The following is a 24,691-nucleotide window of genomic DNA, read 5'->3' as shown; positions in this document are numbered from 1 at the left end:
TCTAAATTACAAAGTAATCAGCTCTTTTACCAGCCCTTAAAAGTGCCTTTTGTGGGGCATTGCCCCAAAGTAATCAGCTCGTTACCTGTAAAAAAAAATACAACCCCCCCTACATTAAAACCCACCACCCACATACCCCTACTCTAACCCACCCAAACCCCCCTTAAATAAACCTAACACTAACCCCCTTAAGATTTACCTACCTTGAGTCGTCTTCACCCAGCCGAGCCGAATTCTTCATCCAAGCTGAGCAACAAGAGGTCCTCCAACCGGTAGAAGTCTTCATCCAAGCGGGGCAAGAAGAGGTCCTCCATCTGGTAGAAGTCTTCATCCAAGCAGGGCAAGAAGAGCTCCTCCATCCGGTAGAAATCTTCATCCAAGCAGGGTCTTCTATCTTCATCCATCCGGAGCGGAGCCATCTTCCATACAGCCGACGCAGAGCCATCCTCTTCAACCGACGGACTAACGATGAATGACGGTTCCTTTAAGGGACGTCATCCAAGATGGCGTCCCTCGAATTCTGATTGGCTGATAGGATTCTATCAGCCAATCGGAATTAAGGTAAGAAAAATCTGATTGTCTGATTCAATCAGCCAATCAGATTGAAGTTCAATCCGATTGGCTGATCCAATCAGCCAATCGGATTGACCTCGCATTCTATTGGCTGTTCCGAATGCGAGGTGTTTTTTGTTTTTGTTTTATAGATTAGTTTATTTAATTGTATTTTAGTTTAGCTAATTGTAGGTAATTTATTTAATTAATTTATTGATAGTGTAGTGTTAGGTGTATTTGTAACTCAGGTTAGGATTTATTTTACAGGTAATTTTGTAATTATTTTAACCAGGTAGCTATTAAATAGTTATTAACTATTTAATAGCTATTGTACCTAGTTAAAATAAATACAAAGTTGCCTGTAAAATAAATATAAATCCTAAAATAGCTACAATGTGCCAATTAGTTATATTGTAGCTATATCAGGGTTTATTTTATAGGTAAGTATTTAGTTTTAAATAGAAATAATTTATTTAATTATAGTAAATTTATTTAGATTAATTTAAATTATATTTAAGTTGGGGGGGGGTGTTAGGGTTAGGGTTAGACTTAGGTTTAGGGGTTAATAACTTTATTATAGTAGCGTCGACGTTGGGGGTGGCAGATTAGGGGTTAATATTAGTAGGTAGGTGGCGGCGATATTAGGGAGGGCAGATTAGGGGTTAATAAAATTTATTATAGTGTTTGCGAGGCGGGAGTACGGCAGTTTAGGGGTTAATACATTTATTATAATGGCGGCGAGGTCCGGTCGGCAGATTAGGGGTTAATAAAGTGTAGGTAGGTGTCGGCGACGTTGGGAGGGGCAGATTAGGGGGTAATAAATATAATGTAGGTGTCGGCAATGTTAGGGTCAGCAGATTAGGGGTTCATAGGGATAATGTAGGTTGCGGCGGTGTCAGTAGTGGCAGATTAGGGGTTAAAAAATTGTATTATAGTGTTTGCGATGTGGGGGGGCCTTGGTTTAGGGGTTCATAGGTAGTTTATGGGTGTTAGTGTACTTTATAGCACAGTAGTTAGGAGCTTTATGTTCCCGCGTTAGCCCATAAAGCTCTTAACTACTGACTTTTTTTGACGGTAGGAGTCTTGTCGGTAGAGGCTCTACCGCTCACTTCTTCCAAGACTTGTAATACCAGCGTTAGGCAGATCCCATTGAAAAGATAGAATACGCAATTGATGTAAGGGGACCTGCAGTAGCCCCGAGTCGCGGAAAGAAAGTGAGCGGTAGACCCTTTCCTGCCTGACTCTAAATACCAGCGGGCGGTAAAAAGCAGTGTTAGGACCCCTTAACGCTGCTTTTGACGGCTAACGCCAAACTCTAAATCTAGGCCTTAGTGTTTTAAGTTGGCTGATTGCTTTAGGGTATGTACATAATAGGGTGAAGAGATTTTTTTACGCAATGATCGATCCCTATGGTGTTTTAGATTTGATACACACATTATGACTTGGCTTTATATTCAAGATTTGCCCAGATACAGTGTACAATAATAGTTTTGCTGCAAAAACGATATCCACCACAAGGGGGCTGACGGCCTCCGTGGAGACAGCGTGCGGCCTCCCAGCCATGTCCCTGCATTATGATGCTCGCATTATGAGCCAGAGCAATGGGAATGTGACGAGATTGCACGCTGGATACATGCAGGCATTCAGCTTGTATTGCACATTATGAGCGCATTGGAGGTAAACTGCAGATTGCCATTATCTCGCTCTATATAGCTCTATAGGCTGACCATTGGATTTGATTCCATTTGTGTGCCCGTCTGTCACCCGGAAGAGATAGAGATATACACATATACATTTATTTGTTTCTATATGTGGGCTCTTATATTTATATGTATCATTTCCAATATGTGCATCACATCTGTTATTTTGAATACATAAGGGTTTCTCTGACTTTACTTTATTATTGTTATATGATGTGATATATTTTAAGTCCAACAGTTTGTTGTGTCAATTTGTTTTTGTTTTGCTGTGCACAGTAACATGAGTGAATGCTAGATACTACTTTTATATAGATGCTTATCACATTATCACACACATATGATGTAGGTCTTATTATTTACACATCGTTATACTGTAGAATGTGCACTTTATTTATGTATATTGACATATGCTCTGATATTATGATTGTTCTTCATTGATTGACATTGTTTGTTTAGAACTGTTGTCATGACTATGGTTTTGGCGCAATTTTCACTTCACTGGGAGGAGCCTACATTGTTTAAATAGTCTCATGTGTTCTGTGTTTGCTTGTCTGAGGAAGGGGAGTGTCCCTGAAATGTCACGCTTGTTTCTAAATAAAAGTACACTTGAAAAAGACCAGTGAGTGCCGTCCTCTATCTGCTATATTTAACTGTTGGCACCCTGGCAGTTGTTTTTGAGGTGAGAGTGCTCTTTCTCTGAACTGTTTATATATATATATATATATATATATATATATACACACACACACAAACAGAAATGACGCACACCTACACTTATGTATATTACATTATATACCCCATTGCATGTTCTATGATAATAATGTTTCATAATCAATACAAGGAGAGACTAAACATGTATAGTTTAAAGGAAAGAAGGAAAAGAGGTGACATGATAGAGACCTTCAAATATATGAAGCTGAAAGCATTTTCAACCAAAAGAAAATAAAAAAATGCCAAAACAAGGGGTCACGATCTTATTAGAGGGTAAGAGATTCAGGAGAAATGTTAGGAAGCAGTTTTTTTTACAGAAAGGGTGGTGGATTCATGAAATAACTTTCCAGTAGAGGTGGCAAGCAGTGAGCACAAGGACTGTAAAATAGGCTTTCCTAAGAAATAAGTAACATGATATGGGTCGACTAAATAGGCCTTTTTGGTTATTATCTAGCTTCAAATTATATGTTTCTTTGTTTCTTCCACACTGTTGTTTTATTATTCTTGAATACAGACCAGATTACTGAAAATAGTTAGCCCCCTCCCGGCTACTTTAATTATCATGGTTTCTTTTTGTTCTAATATAATGAAATCCTCATTTTTGTGCACAGTTCAGTAGTTTTACTACCTGGATTGTTATTGCAACAAAACTAATTTCCTTTGACCCTGATCATTGCTTTAACCTGTGAATCATTAACCATGGTTTTTGTCTTGACTGGACATCAGTTTAGCAATTATTGATAGCATAACACCTACCTTTAGTCTGCTGTAATCTCATTCCCCTCCCTACATGTGTGCTTTGCCCTAATACCAGTGTTTCCATGAACTTAACCCTTATTCGTTTCAAGATACAGTATAATGTAACCATTATGCTAACAATGCACAATTACTAAAATGCATTGCTGCATAAATCAAGCCATTTAAGGCATTTTTTTTTCTTTACTGCATCCAAACAAGCAGATTACAATAATCATGTTTTTTTATTATATATGTTTACAATTGTTTTTTGTTTTTTTTGTTTTTGTGTGTGTAATTACAGTCTTTATGGGCTCTACCAGATCACTCGTGAGTTCTCCACAGCAAATGCATAACTTTGAATATCAATTGTGCACAAACATGCACTTCCTGTTTTGTTCAATACAAGTTTAAATAATCTTTTTCATGCAGTAAATATTTTAACATGTTAGCTGCTGCTATTTCATATGACTTTTTTAATGTTAGTATAAATAAATGTACAAGGACAATCTTGAATATACTGTATGTAGTGAATGTGAGCTGAATTATTAATATATTGATAAAAATGATAATATAACTAACCCTACTACAATTTTACAGTTCCCTGTACAATTAAGTACAGATTTATTTACCTTATTAATATCAATACTTGGCTTGTCAAAGCTTGTTTACACTGGTTCACATAAAATGCAGGTCTGTGTCTAAAATTAGATATGATTCCTCTAGCAGATCTCATTTCCCTGTTCTAAGCATTACATTCACCACACTAGTATATCTACAATTCACACTCCCAAAATAGTTTCTCAGATATATTTTAGTACAGGCTAATGGCAATGTAAGTCTGTACCTCTTCTTTAGCGATGCGCATATCATCTTTGACATCTGAGAATACAGTAGGTTCAATAAAGAATCCTTTGTTTCCCCATGCTTTGCCCCCACATTCCAGTTTTGCTCCTTCCTTCTTCCCACTTTCAATTAACTCAAGAATTCTGTCATATTGCTCCTTGTCAATCTGCAAAAAAACAAAGGATCATCGGGGGGTTAAATATTACTGTATTTACTGATAATACCATTTGTTTCTAACATGTAACAACAATAAATAGTTAATATTCCTTGACACATTTATTTGGAGAAACTGTATTTCTTTGAGCTATTTTGAATGTGCATGAAGCTGCCAGTGAACATTGATCAGTCTTATAGCAACATATAGAGGCCTATTTATCAAGCCGTCAACCGCAAATTTGCTGGAATTCTGCAGCGTAATTGTGGCGAGCCTGGTACGCCTCATTTATCAAAGCCTACAGACCGGCAAAAGTTGAAATATGTGACGTAACATACGAACCGCCGGTTTCAGTCCGACACAGATCGATGCTTACGTCATTACAGATGTTCCGAATACAAATGCGGCACTATCTGACTACTTTTGCTAGTTAACAAATATCCAACAGGTACGCTCGCTACTATTCTGGCCCAGCGTACCAGCTTTTCAATCCGCCGCCATGGAGGCCAGGGATGCCATAGGAATCAATGGGAGTCTGAAAGCAGCGAAAGCTTATGTTCGATGCTGCCAGATATCCCATTGATTTCTATGGTAGAATAACAGTAACGTTTACACCTAACACCCTAACTTAAGCCCCGAGTCTAAACACCCCTAATCTTCCGCCCCCGACATCGCCGCCACCTACATAATGTTATTAACCCCTATCCTGCCACTCCCGGACCCCACCGCCACATACATAATATTATTAACCCCTATTCCGCCTCTCCCGAACCCCACCACAACCTACATAATGTTATTAACCCCTATCCCGCCGCTCTCGGACCCCGCCGCCACCTACATAATGTTATTAACCCCTATCCTGCCACTCCCGGACCCCGCCGCCACCTACATAATAAATTTAAACATACCTTTATATTTAAATTAAACTATATTAAACTACTAATTAACCTACCCTAACTATTATACTAAAATTACATTAAACTATATTAAACTATTAATTAATCTACCCTAACTGTTATACTAAAATTACATTAAACTATATTAAACTATTAATTAATCTACTCTAACTATTATACTAAAATTACATTAAACTACAAATTAAATTAAATATATTATATAGTTAAAAACCTAATCCTACTCAAATAATTTAAATCTACTATTAAAAATTACAAAGTTACAAAAAACTAACAACTAAATTACACAAAATAGCAAACACTTAGTTACAAAAACAAACAAACATTAAGTTACACAAAATAAAAAATAAATGATCAAATATTTAAACTAATAACACCTAATCTAATAGCCCTATGGAAATAAAAAAGCCCCCCCAAAATAAAAAAAATCCCTAGCCTTCAATAAACTACCAATGGCCCTTAAAAGGCATTGCCCCAAAGAAATCAGCTCTTTTACCTGTAAAAAAAAAAATACAAACAACCCCCCCAACAGTAAAACCCACCACCCACACAACCAACCCCCAAATAAAAACCTAATCTAAAAAAACCTAAGCTCCCCATTGCTCTGAAAAGGGCATTTGGATGGGCATTGCCCTTAAAAGGGCATTTAGCTCTTTTTCAGCCCAATCCCTACTCTAAAATTAAAACCCACCCAATAAACCCTTAAAAAAACCTAACACTAACCTTCAAAGATCCACTTACAGTTTTTGAAGACCCGACATCCTTCCTCAACGAAGCGGCAGAAGTCCTCATCGAAGCCGGCAGAAGTCTTCATCCAAATGGGCCAAAGTCTTCATCCAAGCTGGCAAAAGTCTTCATCCAGACAGCATCTTCTATCTTCATCCATCCGGCGCGGAGCGGCTCCATCTTCAAGACATCCTGCGCAAAGCATCCTCTTCAATCGACGTCTTCTTCCGAATGAAGTTTCCCTTTAAATGACGTCATCCAAGATGGCATCCCTTAGATTCCGATTGGCTGATAGATTTCTATCAGCCAATTGGAATAAAGGTTGAAAAAATCCAATTGGCTATTGCAATCAGCTGTTGCAGTTGGATCAGCCAATTTGATGAAAGCTCAATCCTATTATCTGATTGCAACAGCCAATAGGATTTTTTCAACCTTAATTATGATTGGCTGATAGAAATCTATCAGCCAATCGGAATCTAAGGGAGTCATCTTGGATGACATCATTTAAAGGGAAACTTCATTCGGAAGAAGACGTCGATTGAAGAGGATGCTCTGCGCCAGATGTCTTGAAGATGGAGCTGCTCCGCGCCGGATGGATGAAGATAGAAGATGTCGTCTGGATGAAGTTTTCTGCCGGCTTGGATGAAGACTTCGGCCCGCTTGGATGAAGACTTCTGCCGGCTTCAATGAGGACTTCTGCCGCTTCGTTGCGGATGGATGTTGGGTCTTCAACCCTATTGTAGGCTAGGGTTTTTTTATTTGGGGGGGCTTTTTTATTTTCATAGGGCTCTTAGATTAGGTGTAATTAGTTTAAATATTTGATAATTTATTTTTTATTTTGTGTAACTGTGTTTTTTTTTTTGTAACTTAGTGTTTGTTATTTTGTGTAACTTAGTTGTTAGTTTTTTGTAACTTTGTAATTTTTAATAGTAGATTTAAATTATTTGAATAGTGTTAGGTTTTTAACTGTATAATATATTTTATTTAATTTGTAGGTTAATGTTATTTTAGTATAATAGGGTAGATTACTTAATAGTTTAATATAGTTTAATGTAATTTTAGTATAATAGTTATGGTAGGTTAATTAATAGTTTGATATAGTTTAATTTAATTCTAAAGGTAGGTTTAAATTTATTATAAGATAGTGATGATGTAATTTTAATGTACAGTTAGCGGGTTGTTAGGTTTAGGGGTTAATAGGTTAACTTTTTATGGTGATGTGGGGGCTGGCGGTTTAGGGGTTAATAGGTTTAGTAAGTGGTAGTGATGTGGGAGGCCAGGGGTTTAGGGGTTAATACATTTATTTAGTTGTGTTGGGCTCCGGGAGTGGAGGGATAGGGCTTAATACCTTTATTAGAGTTGCGGTGAGCTCTGGGAGCGGAGGGATAGGGGTTAATACCTTTATTAGAGTTGCGGTGGGCTCCGGGAGTGGAGGGAAGGGGTTAATACCTTTATTAGAGTTGCGGTGGGCTCCGGGAGTGGAGGGATAGGGGTTAATACCTTTATTAGAGTTGCGGTGGGCTCCGGGAGCGGAGGGATAGGGGTTAATACCTTTATTAGAGTTGCAGTGGGCTCTTGGAGCGGAGGGATAGGGGTTAATACCTTTATTAGAGTTGCGGTGGGCTCCGGGAGTGGAGGGATAGGGGTTAATACCTTTATTAGAGTTACGGTGGGCTCTGGGAGCGGAGGGATAGGGGTTAATACATTTAGTTAGTTGAGGCGTGTTGGGGAGTTCTGGAATAGGGGTTAATAATTTTATTTAGTGGCGGCGGGATAGGGGTTAAACATTTTAGTATAGTGGCGGTGTTTAGTGACAGGGTATAAATAAAGCTGGGAAAAAGCCAAATAGCAGCGAGATCGATCACTGTTTAGTTAACAACAGTCCGCTGCTCATCGCACCGTACTTGGTGCGCGGCTTTTTGACAGCTTTTTTTATAAATATGGAGAGCGTATTCAGGTCTGTGGCCGCGATGTTAGGCGATGTCAGGCGAGCGTATTGCAGCACAGTTGACGACTTTATAAGTAGGCAATCATCATATTTAAAAATGATATTAAAGTATTTTTTAAATATCAGTATATGCATAGTTTATTTCAGCGTTTATGTACTGAATTTCAAAATACAGTTTATTAATGATTTGCTAAACTATTTGAAAATGTTATCCACAAATAGTGGTGATAAAATAAACACACTAACATTTTTAAATAGTTTGGCAAATCATCAATAAAGTATATTTTGAAATTTAGTACTTAGCCCTCAATCACAAGCTATTGGGAGCCACTTTTTCTTTTTTTTCAGAAAAAAAGGCTACTTTTCAATTAGGTTAGTCACAGTAGCTCAATTTTGGCTGATTCTCGCACTTGAAAACTTGGGTTTTCAGCTTATCAAAAATGCCCTATCTACCCTATGGAGCCAAAAACTGCTTGGAAATCACAATACATTTTCGGCTCATTGAATTTTGCACCTCAAGGGCACTTGAAAAGTTCTTGGAAGGGCTTTTTCAGCCACCTGCAAGACTTTTTCATGGCTATTTCCAATTAGTATTTTATATTGCAAGTATGCTAAATACTCTGAAGACATTCTAGACAGGATTATTAACATATGTGGGATCAATTCTTTAACACTCCTATGTATACAGTCAACAGGGTATGTATAGGGACATATAAATATGTAAATGTGAAGACTACCAGGCATGATTGTCACAAAGTATAGGTATTATTATAATCAGGTTTTCTAGGAGATTGCATGATCGCAGCTTTCAGAGTTAACTATTGTAATCTGTTTCCACTGCTAGCCCATTTAAATGCATGTTAATATCCAGACTGTGCACTGTTTTTCTATCGCTATATAGGACATTGGACAAATTTCACAAAGATCCTTTTAACTATTTGTATTTCTCTTGCTTGTTAAAGGCCCAGTATAATTTTTGTGTGAACTGTACATAAAATGGCGACTGAGTTTTTTAATGCAAAATACTTCTAATAACTTTTTTTTTACACTATTTTCATCTTTTAAACTGTAAATCTTGACCACGCTGCCTTGCTGTTTAGTATCTATCTAAGAGACCTTTAAATGAGATTGCACAACCATAAACAGGTTTATATACAGCCAGGCAAGTCACCATGCACAAATAGGGCTCCATTTACGAAGCAGCGGAAGCTGCTTTGGAGGCCGCTGCTCCTTAACCTGTGTGTCACCTTTTAAGTGGCAAATTAAAATTATCCTGATATGATTGGGATGATTGATAGCCCCTGCAGGGGGTGGCATTGCCCAAGCATTTCACTAGAAATGCTTGAGCAATGAAAAATGTCGATGGCAGTGTATGCTTAGCGATGTCAAGCGGGCATGATTCGTTTTAGCGAATCATGTCCGCTCCACATATAGTAAATCTACCCCTTAGTCCAAACTCGTTAATGACAGTGCATATATTATTGAGCTCAGTCATGAATGCTCATTCCAGATAACAAGTTCAATACTAGTACTTGTAACTATAAAACTGCAAAATTTGATTACATTTATTCAAGCCAATTTAAAGTTATTTAGTATAGAAAAAACTGCTGGTTTCAGAAAAATTCCATTTACTTAAAATTGGGATTTGTATCTAGTTCTATAGTTAATATAACTGAATGTATTTTCATGAAACTTGCTGATGGCTTTTGACTTAATCTAATGCCCTTTTGTAGTTTGAAGTTTACAACTTCTATTTTCTTTCATGGTTTAGATAGAGCATGCAATTTTCAGCAACTTTCTAATTTACTCCTATTATCAATTTTTCTTCATTCTCTTGGTATCTTTATTTGAAAAGCAGGAATTTAAGCTTAGGAGCCAGCCCTTTTCTGGTTCAGCACCTGGGTAGCGTTTGCTGATTGGTGGCTAAATGTTTATTTATGTGTAATGAAACAACTTTGCAGTGTATTTCCATTTTTCATTTTGCCTGATTTTCATTATATTTACAGGGAGTGCAGAATTATTAGGCAAGCTGTATTTTTGAGGATTAATTTTATTATTGAACAACAACCATGTTCTCAATGAACCCAAAAAACTCATTAATATCAAAGCTGAATAGTTTTGGAAGTAGTTTTTAGTTTGTTTTTAGTTATAGCTATTTTAGGGGGATATCTGTGTGTGCAGGTGACTATTACTGTGCATAATTATTAGGCAACTTAACAAAAAACAAATATATACCCATTTCAATTATTTATTTTTACCAGTGAAACCAATATAACATCTCAACATTCACAAATATACATTTCTGACATTCAAAAACAAAACAAAAACAAATCAGTGACCAATATAGCCACCTTTCTTTGCAAGGACACTCAAAAGCCTGCCATCCATGGATTATGTCAGTGTTTTGATCTGTTCACCATCAACATTGCGTGCAGCAGCAACCACAGCCTCCCAGACACTGTTCAGAGAGGTGTACTGTTTTCCCTCCTTGTAAATCTCACATTTGATGATGGACCACAGGTTCTCAATGGGGTTCAGATCAGGTGAACAAGGAGGCCATGTCATTAGATTTTCTTCTTTTATACCCTTTCTTGCCAGCCACGCTGTGGAGTACTTGGACGCGTGTGATGGAGCATTGTCCTGCATGAAAATCATGTTTTTCTTGAAGGATGCAGACTTTTTCCTGTACCACTGCTTGAAGAAAGTGTCTTCCAGAAACTGGCAGTAGGACTGGGAGTTGAGCTTGACTCCATCCTCAACCCGAAAAGGCCCCACAAGCTCATCTTTGATGATACCAGCCCAAACCAGTACTCCACCTCCACCTTGCTGGCGTCTGAGTCGGACTGGAGCTCTCTGCCCTTTACCAATCCAGCCACGGGCCCATCCATCTGGCCCATCAAGACTCACTCTCATTTCATCAGTCCATAAAACCTTAGAAAAATCAGTCTTGAGATATTTCTTGGCCCAGTCTTGACGTTTCAGCTTGTGTGTCTTGTTCAGTGGTGGTCGTCTTTCAGCCTTTCTTACCTTGGCCATGTCTCTGAGTATACCTTGTGCTTTTGGGCACTCCAGTGATGTTGCAGCTCTGAAATATGGCCAAACTGGTGGCAAGTGGCATCTTGGCAGCTGCACGCTTGACTTTTCTCAGTTCATGGGCAGTTATTTTGTGCCTTGGTTTTTCCACACGCTTCTTGTGACCCTGTTGACTATTTTGAATGAAATGCTTGATTGTTCGATGATCACGCTTCAGAAGCTTTGCAATTTTAAGAGTGCTGCATCCCTCTGCAAGATATCTCACTATTTTTGACTTTTCTGAGCCTGTCAAGTCCTTCTTTTGACCCAATTTGACAAAGGAAAGGAAGTTGCCTAATAATTATGCACACCTGATATAGGGTGTTGATGTCATTAGACCACACCCCTTCTCATTACAGAGATGCACATCACCTAATATGCTTAATTGGTAGTAGGCTTTCGAGCCTATACAGCTTGGAGTAAGACAACATGCATAAAGAGGATGATGTGGTCAAAATACTAATTTGCCTAATAATTCTGCACTCCCTGTAGTTTTGAAAATTGAGCAATTTCCAATTCTCAGAACTTGAAATGCACTCTACTGACTTATCAAGGCTAAACCTGCTACATATATCTCCTTAAGTGGCTTTATGAGATAACAACTGCAAAACAATTTATTTTATACTAACTACAGTATATGACCGTGACTAGCTTGATAGTTTGCAGACTAGCCCAGATTTGCTCCTTCAAATAAGGAAAATAGTGTATGCAAACCCTTGTACAAGAAGTTATTTCCTTTATGGACTTTTAAGGGAACAATAAAAGTTATGTTTTAACTTTAAATGTTGGTGTTACTCAGATTGTATCTTTTATAAATAGTGGGTAGAGCTTGGCTATTGATAAATAATTGCAGTAAGAAGGAAGTAATTTATTTTAAAAATATTAAGATTCGGCTGATATGTTATCAGCAGTGGAACTACCATTGGGGCAGCAAGTGCAGTGGCACCAGGGCCCAAGCGGCGGGGGGGAGGGGCAGTATATATATATATATATATATATATATATATATATGTGTGTGTGTGTGTGTGCAGAATATGTACAATGCTAATACAGTAGAGCCTTTTATTATTGCAGGTTGTCTATCTATCTATCTATCTATCTATCTATCTGTCTGTCTATCTCAAAACAATTATACAGAACAGCATGTATATTATTATTATCGCTTACTACGTTACCTTTGAGGGGCACAAAAAAAGTTTTGCACAAGGGCCCTCTGTTGAGTAATTTTGCTACTGTATGCTATTCTGAAGCAACACAACAGAAATGTTTTGTAATTACAAGTTGTTTACTGTGCCTTTAAATCAGTGAGACATGCAGGTGTAAAATGCTTATAGAATTTTAATGAGTTGTGAAAGAGACACACTCAAGGAACTCCCCTGACACCCCCCCCCCCCCACACACACACACACCAATGTTGTTAATTCCTATCTTGGCTGTGGCACAGTAGTGAAGCATCTTAGGTCTTCCTTTTGCTTCAAAGGGCAGTTATATAAAAACCTCCCATATATTATTTAATGATTTTAATTACATATACAGAGTCATTGGACAATGGATAAATGCTAAATTTGGGTTGTTACACAAATTTCAAAAGTCTGCCAGTGATGTCCAACTAGAAACATAAGAGATTAGAATTTATTCATTTAGAAATTATTAATTTGCAGTAATAATGTAAACATAATATAAAGACGTTTCATATGGATTAGGGATGGGCGAATGTTTCTAAACATTCTAAATTTAAAACAAATTTGGATACATTTATTCATTTGAATCGAATGTTTATATAACATTCTAACATTCTATTTTCAAATTTTCGTTTTTTTTAATTTTTCAATAAAATTTTAAAATATTTGTTTGAATAATAGAATGTTTAGCTATGTATTTATTCAATTTCAAAATGTAATATTTGAATTTGAATTTGACATTCAAATGTCACATTCAAATTCAAAATAGTATTTCTAGTCTACAACTGTGTTTAATAAATGTAATATTCAAATTTTAATGCTACATTCGACTTTGAATGTCACATTGGAATTTGAAATAGTATTTCAAGTCTAATACTGTGTTTTTTAAATGTAATATTCGAATTTGAATGTAACATTCAAATTTGAAATAGTATTTCTAGTTTACAACTGTGTTTAATAAATGTAATATTCAAATTTGAATGCTACATTCAAATTCTAAATAGTATTTCTAGTCTACAACTGTGTTTTATAAATGTAATATTCGAATTCAAATGTGACATTCAAATTCTAATGTGGCATTCGAATTCGAATGTGACATTCGAATTCAAATGTTACATTCAAAAACTGTAAATAACATTCAATAATAGAATTTTTAAGAATATTCGTTCTTATCAACATTCTATAATATAAATAGAATTTCTACAATAACATTTGTTCTAATATTCAAATTTGAATATAAACACATTCGCCCATCCATATTATGGATATGCGGCTAGATATGTAAATGACTTATTTTCTGGTTTAGAAAACAGTTTACTGTTACTATGCAGGATTCAATGATTTTTCAAATACTAAAGAGTGTAACAAGGTATGTGTGTCAATGAGAATCTCATGGAATCACAATCTGTATCTAAGATATTGTTAAATGAGGGCAAAAGTAAAGTGCAATTATCACTAAGGAGTAAGCTATATGCAGTCTGTAAAATGCACACAAATAATCAAAGTAGGTCAATAGGTAATATAACAGCAGCAATGAATTCAGATCATATAATCATATCAGTCTCACGTTCTTTAAGGGGCAGTCAATTTAAAATTAAACTTTCATGATTCAGATAGACCATGCAATTTTAAATAAATTTCTAATTTACTTCTGTTTTTAAACACACTTAGAAGAGTAACCCATTTAACATAGTTAGGCTTATAAAGGCTCTGGAGCATGTATGAGTGCTTGTCAACTGTATGGCAGAAGTGTTTACAACAATGTATAACATTACTACAAAGATTGTTTTTCAAATCTTGTTAACATTATTTGTTTGTTAAGTAAATAACCAAAAGCAAGAGGTGCCCCTTCAAAGGGTTAAAAAATATATCAAAATGTATGTGGGGTTTTTTTCATGCTAAAAAATGCAGCTGAGAACTAAAGGGAACATCTTATCAGTTCACGTAATTGAAATAGGATTTTAGTCTTTAGATCTTTCTTAGTGGAAAGTGATAGCCTGATTAGGCACCTAATAGAAAGCCGGCCAAAAAAGCATATTTAAATTGCACAATCTACAATGCTTGTTAAAATCTCATGCACAGCAAGTTCAAAGTTCTCCCATATAATCTCTGAACTAAGATACTGAGTTCTTATCTTTTTTTAATATAAAGATGTACACATAAGAATTCAGTTTCAAGCCGTATTTTTAATCGTGTAGCTAGGCCAAGGACTGAACATAACACCTTGGAACGCTGCCAGCGGAGACCAGTTATTTGCTTGCACATTTTGATCTCTGAGAGCAGAAAGCCTGGGAACCTGGCAAATTCACATAGCAATGATATAGCAGCTTTAACGTATCATTATGATACCTTTAAGTTTGAATTTGCACTTAAGTCTTTCATTAAAGTGCACACAATGGAAGAATTCAAGTTGTGTGTGAAACTAAATGCAGATTATTTGATGAAACATTTCTTTGGATATAAAATATTGTTAATGCATGTGAACTACAAGGTAACGTTCACTGACATTGACATTAGTACATAGTTCAAGGGACATGAAACCCAAAATTTTTCTTTCATAATTCAGATACATACTACAATTTTAAACAACTTTTGTATGTACTCCTATTATATAATTTGCTTCATTCTCTTGTTATTCTTTAATGAAGGACCAGAGAAGCACTACTAGGAGTTAGCTGAAAGCCAATTAAAAGATGTATATACAGTATGTGAAGCCTTCTGAGCCTAACTAAGTATACTTTTCCGCAAAGGATACAAAAAGTTCTAAACAAATTAGAAATAAATTGTAAAGTTATTTAAAATTAAATTAGCTATCTAATCATAAACTAAAAAAGTGTGGGTTTCATGTCCCTTTAACTATGGCATTAACAAAATGTTATGTTGATATTGCTAATAACAATCATTGTATATGTATTCAGCCTTAATTCTATTAAATAGAAATTGTTATGCAAAAAAGTAAATTTATGCTTACCTGATAAATTAATTTCTTCTATGGTAAGACGAGTCCACGGATTCATCCTTTACTTGTGGGATATTATCCTCCTGCTAACAGGAAGTGGCAAAGAGCACCACAGCAGAGCTGTCTATATAGCTCCTCCCTTAGCTCCACCCCCCAGTCATTCAACCGAAGGTACAGGAAGGAAAAGGAGAAACTACAAGGTGCAGAGGTGACTGAAGTGTAAATCAAAAAAATATAATCTGTCTTAAAATGACAGGGCGGGCCGTGGATTTGTCTTACCATAGAAGAAATTAATTTATCAGGTAAGAATAAATTTACTTTTCTTCTATAAAGGTAAGACGAGTCCACGGATTCATCCTTTACTTGTGGGATACAATACCAAAGCTACAGGATATGGATGAACAAGTCGCAGCCTTACAAATCTGTTCAACAGAAACATCATTTTTAAAAGCCCACGTGGAAGCCACCACTCTAGTAAAGTGAGCTGTAATTCTTTCAGGAGGCTGATGTCCAGCAGTCTCGTATGCCAAACGGATGATGCTTTTCAACCAAAAGGCAAGAGAGGTAGCCGTAGCTTTTTGACCTCTACGTTTTCCAGAATAGACAACAAACAAAGAAGATGTTTGACGGAAATCTTTGGTCGCTTGCAAGTAAAACTTTAAAGCACGAACCACTTCCAAGTTGTGCAATAGACGCTCCTTCTTGGAGGAAGGATTAGAACACAGAGAAGGAACAACAATTTCCTGATTAATATTCTTATTAGTAACAACCTTAGGAACGAATCCAGGTTTGGTACGCAAACCACCTTATCAGCATGGAAAACAAGATAAGGCGAGTCGCATTGCAATGCAGATAGTTCAGAAACTCTTCAAGCCGAAGAGATAGCAACTAAAAACAGAACTTTCCAAGATAGAAGCTTAATATCTATGGAATGCATAGATTCAAACGGAACCCCTTGAAGAACCTTAAGAACTAAATTCAAACTCCATGGCAGAGCAACAGGTTTAAACACAGGCTTGATTCTAACTATAGCCTGACAGAACGACTGAACATCTGGAACATCTGCCAGACGTTTGTGCAGTAGAATTGATAAAGCAGATATCTGTCCCTTTAAGGAACTAGCTGATAGCCCCTTCTCCAATCCTTCTTGGAGAAAGGACAAAATCCTAGGAATCCTGATCTTACTCCATGAGTAGCCTTTAGATTCGCACCAATAAAGATATTTACGCTATATATTATGATAAATTTTCCTGGTGACAGGCTTTCGAGCCTGAATCAAGGTATCTATGACCGACTCAGAGAATCCCCGCTTGGATAAGATCAAGCGTTCAATCTCCAAGCAGTCAGTCGCAGATAAACTAGATTTGGATGCTGGAACGGACCTTGAATCAGAAGGTCCTGTCTCAGTGGCAGAGTCCATGGTGGAAGAGATGATATGTCCACCAGGTCTGCATACCAAGTCCTGCGTGGCCACGCAGGTGCTATCAAAATCACCAAAGCTCTCTCCTGTTTGATTCTGGCAATCAAACGAGGAAGGAGAGGAAATGGTGGAAACACATAAGCCAGGTTGAATGACCAGGGTACTGCTAGAGCATCTATCAGTACTGCCTGAGGATCCCTTGAACTGGACCCATATCAAGGAAGTTTGGCATTCTGATGAGATGCCATCAGATCCAATTCTGGTGTGCCCCATTGCTGAATCAATTGAGCAAACACCTCCGGATGGAGTTCCCACTCCCCTGGATGAAAAGTCTGACAACTTAGAAAATCCGCTTCCCAGTTCTCCACTCCTGGGATATAGATTGCTGATAGATGGCAAGAGTGAGTCTCTGCCCATTGAATTATCTTGGTAACCTCTATCATCGCTAGAGAACTCTTTGTTCCCCCCTGATGATTGATATATGCTACAGTCGTGATATTGTTCGACTGGAATCTTATTTATCTGGCCGACGCCAGCTGCGGCCACGCATGAAGCACGTTGAATATCGCTCTCAGTTCTAGAATATTTATCGGGAGGAGAGCCTCCTCCTGAGTCCACAATCCCTGTGCTTTCAGGGAATTCCAGACTGCACCCCAGCCCAATAGGCTGGCGTCCGTCATCACTATGACCCAAGCTGGCCTGCGGAAACACATTCCCTTGGACAGATGATCCTGTGACAACCACCAAAGAAGAGAGTCTCTGGTCCCTTGATCCAGATGTATCTGAGGAGATAAATCTGCATAATCCCCATTTCACTGTTTGAGCATGCAAAGTTGCAGTGGTCTGAGATGCAAGCGAGTAAACGGAACTATGTCCATTGCCACTACCATTAAGCCGATTACCTCCATACACTGAACCACTGATGGGCGAGGAATGGAATGAAGAGCTCGGCAGATGGATACAATTTTTGATTTCCTGACCTCCGTCAGAAAAATTATCATGTCCACCTAATCTATCAGAGTTCCCAGGAAAGGAACGCTTGTGAGAGGGATAAGTGAACTCTTTTGTACGTTCACCTTCCACCCGTGAAATCTTAGAAAAGCCACCACTATGTCCATGTGAGACTTGGCTAGTTGGAAAGTTGACGCCTGGATTAAGATATCGTCCAGATAAGACGCCACAGCTATGTCCCGCGGCCTTAGAACCGCCAGAAGGGACCCTAGTACCTTTGTGAAAATTCTGGGAGCTGTGGCCAACCCGAAGGGAAGAGCCACAAACTGGTAATGCTTGTCCAGAAAGGCGAACTTGAGGAACTGGTGATGATCTTTGTGGATAGGAATGTGTGGATATGCATCCTTTAAGTCAACAGTGGTCATATATTGACCCTCCTGGATCATTGGCAAAATAGTCCGAATGTTCTCCATCTTGAAGGATGGGACTCTGAGGAATTTGTTTAGGATCTTGAGATCCAAAATTGGTCTGAAGGTTCCCTCTTTTTTGGGAACCACAAACAGATTGGAGTAGAACCCTTGCCCCTGTTCTGTTTTTGGAACTGGGCAGATCACTCCCATGGTATATAGGTCTCCTACACAGCCTAAGAATGCCTCTCTTTTTGTCTGGTTTACAGACAATTGAGAAATATGGAATCTCCCCCTTGGGGGAGAATCTTTTAAATCTAGAAGATACCCCTGGGTTACTATTTCTAAAGCCCAGGAGTCCTGAACGTCTCTTGCCCAAGCCTGAGCGAAGAGAGAAAGTCTGCCCCATACTAGATCCGGTCCCGGATTGGGGGCTACCCCTTCATGCTGTCTTGGTGGCAGCAGCGTGCTTCTTGGCCTGTTTACCCTTGTTCCAAGTCTGGTTAGGTCTCCAGACTGACTTGGATTGAGCAAAATTCCCCTCTTGCTTTGCGGCAGGGGAAGAGGTAGAGGGACCACCTTTGAAGTTCTGAAAGGAACGAAAATTATTTTGTTTGGTCCTCATCTTATTCGTCTTATCCTGAGGAAGGGCATGGCCTTTCCCTCCAGTGATGTCTGAAATGATCTCTTTCAGTTCAGGCCCGAATAGGGTCTTACCCTTGAAAGGGATGGCTAAAAGCTTAGCTTTTGATGACACATGAGCAGACCGGGACTTAAGCCATAACGCTCTACGCGCTAAAATGGCAAAACCTGAATTCTTCGCCGCTAATTTAGCCAATTGAAAAGCGGCATCTGTAATGAAAGAATTAGCTAGCTTGAGAGCCCTAATTCTATCCAGAATATCAGCTAATGGGGTCTCAACCTGAAGAGCCTCTTCCAGAGCCTCGAACCAAAAGGACGCTGCAGTAGTTACAGGAACAATGCACGCTATAGGTTGGAGAAGAAAACCTTGGTGAACAAATATTTTCTTCAGAAGACCCTCTAATTTTTTATCCATAGGATCTTTGAAAGCACAACTGTCCTCGATAGGTATAGTTGTACACTTAGCCAGGGTAGAAATAGCTCCCTCCACCTTAGGGACCGTCTGCCACGAGTCCCGCACTGCGTCAAATATGGGAAACATTTTCTTGAAAGTAGGAGGGGGAGCGAATGGAATACCTAGTCTATCCCACTCCTTAGTAACAATTTCCGAAATCCTCTTAGGGACCGGAAAAACATCAGTGTAGGCAGGAACCTCTAGGAATCTGTCCATTTTACACAATTTCTCTGGAACTACAATAGGGTCACAATCATCCAGAGTCTCTAAAACCTCCCTGAGCAATAAGCGGAGGTGTTCTAATTTAAATTTAAAAGTCATCATATCTGAATCTGTCTGAGGGAACATATTTTCTGAATCAGAAATCTCTCCCTCAGCTAGCAAATCCCTCACTTCAGAACATTGTGAGGGTACATCGGATATGGCTAATAAAGCGTCAGAGGGCTCAGCGTTTGTTCTCACACCAGACCTACTGCGCTTCCCCTGCAACCCAGGCAGCTTAGATAAAACCTCTGTGAGGGTAGTATTCATAACTGCGGCCATATCTTGCAGGGTGAAAGAATTATATGCACTAGAAGTACTTGGCGTCGCTTGTGCGGGCGTTAACGGTTGTGACACTTGGGGAGAATTAGATGGCAAAACCTGATTATCTTCTGACTGAGAATCATCCTGTGACATACTTTTAGTAGCTAAAATATGGTCTTTACAATTTATTGACCTTTCAGTGCATGAGGGACACATTCTAAGTGGAGGTTCCACAATGGCTTCTAAACATATTGAACATTGACTTTCCTCAATGTCAGACATGTTGAACAGGCTAGTAATGACTACAAACAAGCATGAAAACACTTTATTTAGTGAAAAAAAATAACAATCTTAAAAAAACGGTACTGCGCCTTTAAGAGAAAAAAAGCATACACGTTCTGCAAAACAGCCTAAACATGCACCAAATTTTTCAAAATATTGTATGTAGACACAATATAGGTAGTTAAGATTGCACAACAAAAAAATTTAACAATTAACCCCTTAATTTGCAAACCGGATCGAAAATAGGCCCAGATCCAGAAAAAAACCCTCTCAGCACCTTGCCACAGCCCTGCTGTGGCCCTACCTGCCCTCGGGGATTGAAAATGTGGGGTAAAAGCTTTGATTTGACCCAAAACATACACCAGGGCCCTCAGGAGTTAGAGCTTGCTGCTTGCTGATCAAACTAACTGCTCATCTGAGGCGCGAAAATAGGCCCCGCCCATCTCACTCAATGTCTCTACAGCCTTACAGAACTGCACCAGAGCGGTTATAACTAGCCATGTGGGTTCCGAGACCCAAAAGTTAAGCCATGTGTGCCCTTAATAAAGCTGCCCAAAACGTATTGCCCACAAAAACGTTAAAGCACTCCCCAGTCAAAAAACGTTTGCTCCCAAACATTTGCAATTCAGTGTCAACCATATTTGTAATTGGCCCCATATGCAAGCTAAGTAATGCCCTTCTTTTAGCTCTAGGATTACTGCTTACCCTTATCCTCCTGGGTATAATGTCAGCCTTTCTGAAATACACAGTTTCTCCAGAAAAATATGACTGAACATACCTCATTGCTGCATAGCATGAAACCGTTCCTCATACTGAAGTTTCCTGTACTCCTCAGCCTCTGTGGGAACAGCAATGGATCTTAGTTACAAATGCTAAGATCATCATCCTCCAGGCAGCAGTCTTCATCCATCTGCTGCCTGAGAGTAAATAGTACACACCGGTACCATTTAAAATAACAAACTCTTGCTTGAAGAAATTAAAAACTAATATTTTATCACCTCTTTCACTTTACCTTTCCTAGTACTTAGAGTAGGCAAAGAGAATGACTGGGGGTGGAGCTAAGGGAGGAGCTATATAAACAGCTCTGCTGTGGTGCTCTTTGCCACTTCCTGTTAGCAGGAGGTTAATATCCTACAAGTAAAGGATGAATCCGTGGACTCGTCTTACCTTTATAGAAGAAATGAAAATGCTGTAACTTTTAGCGCAAGCTATTTTTGTATCAGCGTTATTTGCTAAATTTAACTGAGTTTATAGTGAAGCTGGTAAAATGTAGCAGTGAAGCGTTATCATTTCTTGTGTAAAGTGATGTTGGCTTCTGTTGTTGCTGCAGAATTACACACAAGGAGTTTTCTCCAAATCAGCTTCCTTACGTTTTTTTTTTAAAACTTGGTTTATATTCGCTGTACACTTGCACTGATTTGAAAAGAATTTTATGTTGTTAGCCCTTAAAGTGGTCAAACATTGAAAGCTGCTGTAGATTAGACTTTTCTTTGAATAGTCACCATGTAGTTAATTTGTATTAATGGTATATATTCAAGGGAATTTTCATCAAACCAGGCACAATTTATTAGGCGTTGATATCTCTGAATTAGCTGAAAGGTAAAAAAAAAAAAATCTCTCTGGATCATTTCTATCCTCCATCCTAATGAAATAAAGCTCTAAAAGCTCTATTGGTGAAGAAAAAGAAGCTTCCACAAACCAGACAAGATAAAGAGTTTTGTTTAGTCTCTGTAGGAACATTAAAGGGACATTCAACACCAGAATTTTTGTTGTTTAAAAAGAAAGATAATTCCTTTATTAACCATTCCCCAGTTTTGCATATCCAACAAAGTTATAATAATACACGTTTTACCTCTGTAATTATCTCGTATCTAAGCCTCTGCTGACTGCCCCCTTATTTCAGTTCTTTTGACAGACATGCAGTTTAGCCAATCAGTGCTCACTCCTAGGTCACTTTCCGTGCATGAGCTCAATGTTATCTATATGAAACATGTGAACTAATGCCCTCTAGTGGTCAAAATGTATTCAGATTAGAGGCAGTCTTCAAGGTCTAAGAAATTAGCATATGAACCTCCAAGGTTTAGCATTCAACTAAGAATACCAAGAGAACAAAGCAAAATTGGTGATATATATTTATATTGGGAAGTTGTTTAAAATTGCATGCCCTATTTAAATCATGAAAGTTTTTTTTGGACTTGACTGTCCCTTTAATTAATGAAAAAAATATTTGTTTTTTAAACAGAACAACAAAAAGGAGAACAATGTGTCTTGAATGATTTATCTTATTACAGTTTGTTAGTTATAATGCAATACCTAAAAGCTTTGGAAATTTAAAGGATACATTACTTTCCTGTTGCATTTTGCCAGTTGTCTGCTTCTCTTACTCATATTTTAAACGCCTGTTTATTCTTTTAAGTATGATTGGAATCTGCTGTTTACAGTAAGCACAAATATCCCTGGAATGATTATTATTTCCTTATTTTAACATTAAGAAAAGAGCATGAAGACAAAGCTGACATACTCTATGAAAGATGACAAGCCAGTTTTTTTAGTTTTTTTTTAATATATCAGGTTTAGTAAAGATAAAGAGCTCACTAGCATTGTCTGAGACCCACTCCATTTAACATAAAATATCTATATATCCACTACTCTCAAGGAAAATTGTATTCACTTATATTAAATATGTGAATAATAATGCATAGTGATATTTCAATGTAGTTAAAAAATCACCTGTGGGCCCTGTTGTACTCCTGGAGTAAGTGGATCTCCCAGCACGCGGCTCTTGGCTTTCTCAACGCTCCTTCTCACAAATTCCTCATAGATTGGCTCTTCCACAAAAATCCTGGATCCAGCTATGCAGCACTGGCCCTGATGATAGAACAGACCATGATGGGCCTGTTCTACTGCATTGTCCACTAAAGGCAAACATAACCTGCATTAATGAGAATATCTGCAATTATCTTGTTTTTTAACCTTTTATGTTCACTAGTGTTTTATTGAATAATAGAATTCTAAACATTCATTTTGAGCGTTATATACCTTTTAAAGTAGCTGCTGATTAAATACCAAATGCTACAATCAGTTTCATGATTCCTTGTCGTTCATACACATGCTCAGATTACTCTATATGCACCCTTCAAAGGATATTAAAAATGCATCTTTCATGCACATAAAAGTGCTTTAATTAAACTGTATATATATTTTTTTCATCTTTTACATACATAAAAAATATTAGTCTTTTTAACTATTTTTGTTCTATTAGTATAAAAGGTTTAGAAATATAAAGGTACATTATTTTAATAAATCTATTTATTTTAAGTGTTAAGAAGTTAATTTCTACTAACAGTCAGCATCTGCAAAAATAATGTTGGGACTTTTTCCGCCAAGCTCCAATGTAACCCTTTTAAGATTAGTTTTTCCAGCTGCTTCTTTTATCAGTTTACCAACCTATAAAATAGAAAACAAAACATTTATCACACATCTAATATGTTTCCATTTAAATAATAACCAGATGGATAGGCATATTACCACATAAATGAAATAGTAATTATAAGACAAAAGCAAAAATTAAGTGTATCTTTTAAAAAATAAGAGGCTAATAAGACTATTTACAATATTTACAATAATGGGTTTTGGAATGAAACCTCTTCAGATGTGGCTTTAATGTTTAATTATTATTACATATTTGTAGGCTGACCATATTGCCGCTTTAAAAAGGGACACATATGAAAAATACATATGTCAGGGCTGTTTTCAGGGCTGTTTAAAGAAATGGTTTTGTATAAGAACCCTCACATATGTATTTTTCATATGTGTTCCTTCTTAAAGCGGCAATATGGTCAGCCTACATATTTGACATAGTCGTCATTTATTAAATGACAGGCAGACAAGGTTTGCTCCCTGGAACTTGTCTGCCTGGCATCTGGGCAAACAGACTGCATTTGCAGCCGGCAGTTACCATTGCTACGTCTTTATTAGTGTGCAAGCCTGCATCACTGGGACTCTGAAGCTGAAATCACAGCTTGATAAATGGAGCCCTATGTTATTTACTTTTACTTACTACATATTTTGCAATACTGTATGGTAGTAGAATAAATAAATAGAGACAAGACAGGGAAGAGAGACTAGGATGTAAGGATTACGCTCCCTAGAGAGCTTACAATTGATGTGGTAGTGGGAGACAAAAGAGGGAGATATTTGATGTACCTCAGTAGAACCAGTGAAAGCCACTTTATTCACATCCAAATGATAAGATATGGCTGCACCTGCTGTAGGTCCATACCCAGGCACAATATTCACAACTCCAGGAGGAAATCCTGCCTAAAACAAAAATGATTAATATTATATCATGTATATCTGTGTCATTATAGTTCAGTATTGCTATAAATAGTGTACTTTATATACATTATATATATATATATATATATAAACACCCACAAAGTCTCTGTGTGTGTGTGAATTACAGTACATCAGGCTTTACCCACTGCCGCTTGGGTAATGCCCGTTTTACGC

General features: G+C 37.7%; 1 protein-coding gene across 1 annotated transcript in view; it reads right to left on the bottom strand.

The window, feature by feature from the left end:
• ALDH1A1 (aldehyde dehydrogenase 1 family member A1) overlaps positions 1-24,691 on the bottom strand; it is a 111,585-nt gene that overhangs the window by 24,854 nt on the left and 62,040 nt on the right. Inside the window, exons 7-10 of the mRNA XM_053702502.1 lie at positions 24,386-24,499; positions 23,524-23,626; positions 22,910-23,094; positions 4,546-4,710 (exon numbers count right to left, since the gene is read on the bottom strand). Coding sequence (XP_053558477.1) covers positions 4,546-4,710; positions 22,910-23,094; positions 23,524-23,626; positions 24,386-24,499 — 567 coding nt within the window. The remainder of the gene's footprint in view (positions 1-4,545; positions 4,711-22,909; positions 23,095-23,523; positions 23,627-24,385; positions 24,500-24,691) is intronic.

Source organism: Bombina bombina, chromosome 2, assembly GCF_027579735.1.
Source record: "Bombina bombina isolate aBomBom1 chromosome 2, aBomBom1.pri, whole genome shotgun sequence".
NCBI lineage: Eukaryota > Metazoa > Chordata > Amphibia > Anura > Bombinatoridae > Bombina > Bombina bombina.
This window is presented reverse-complemented; position numbering and strand designations above follow the sequence as displayed.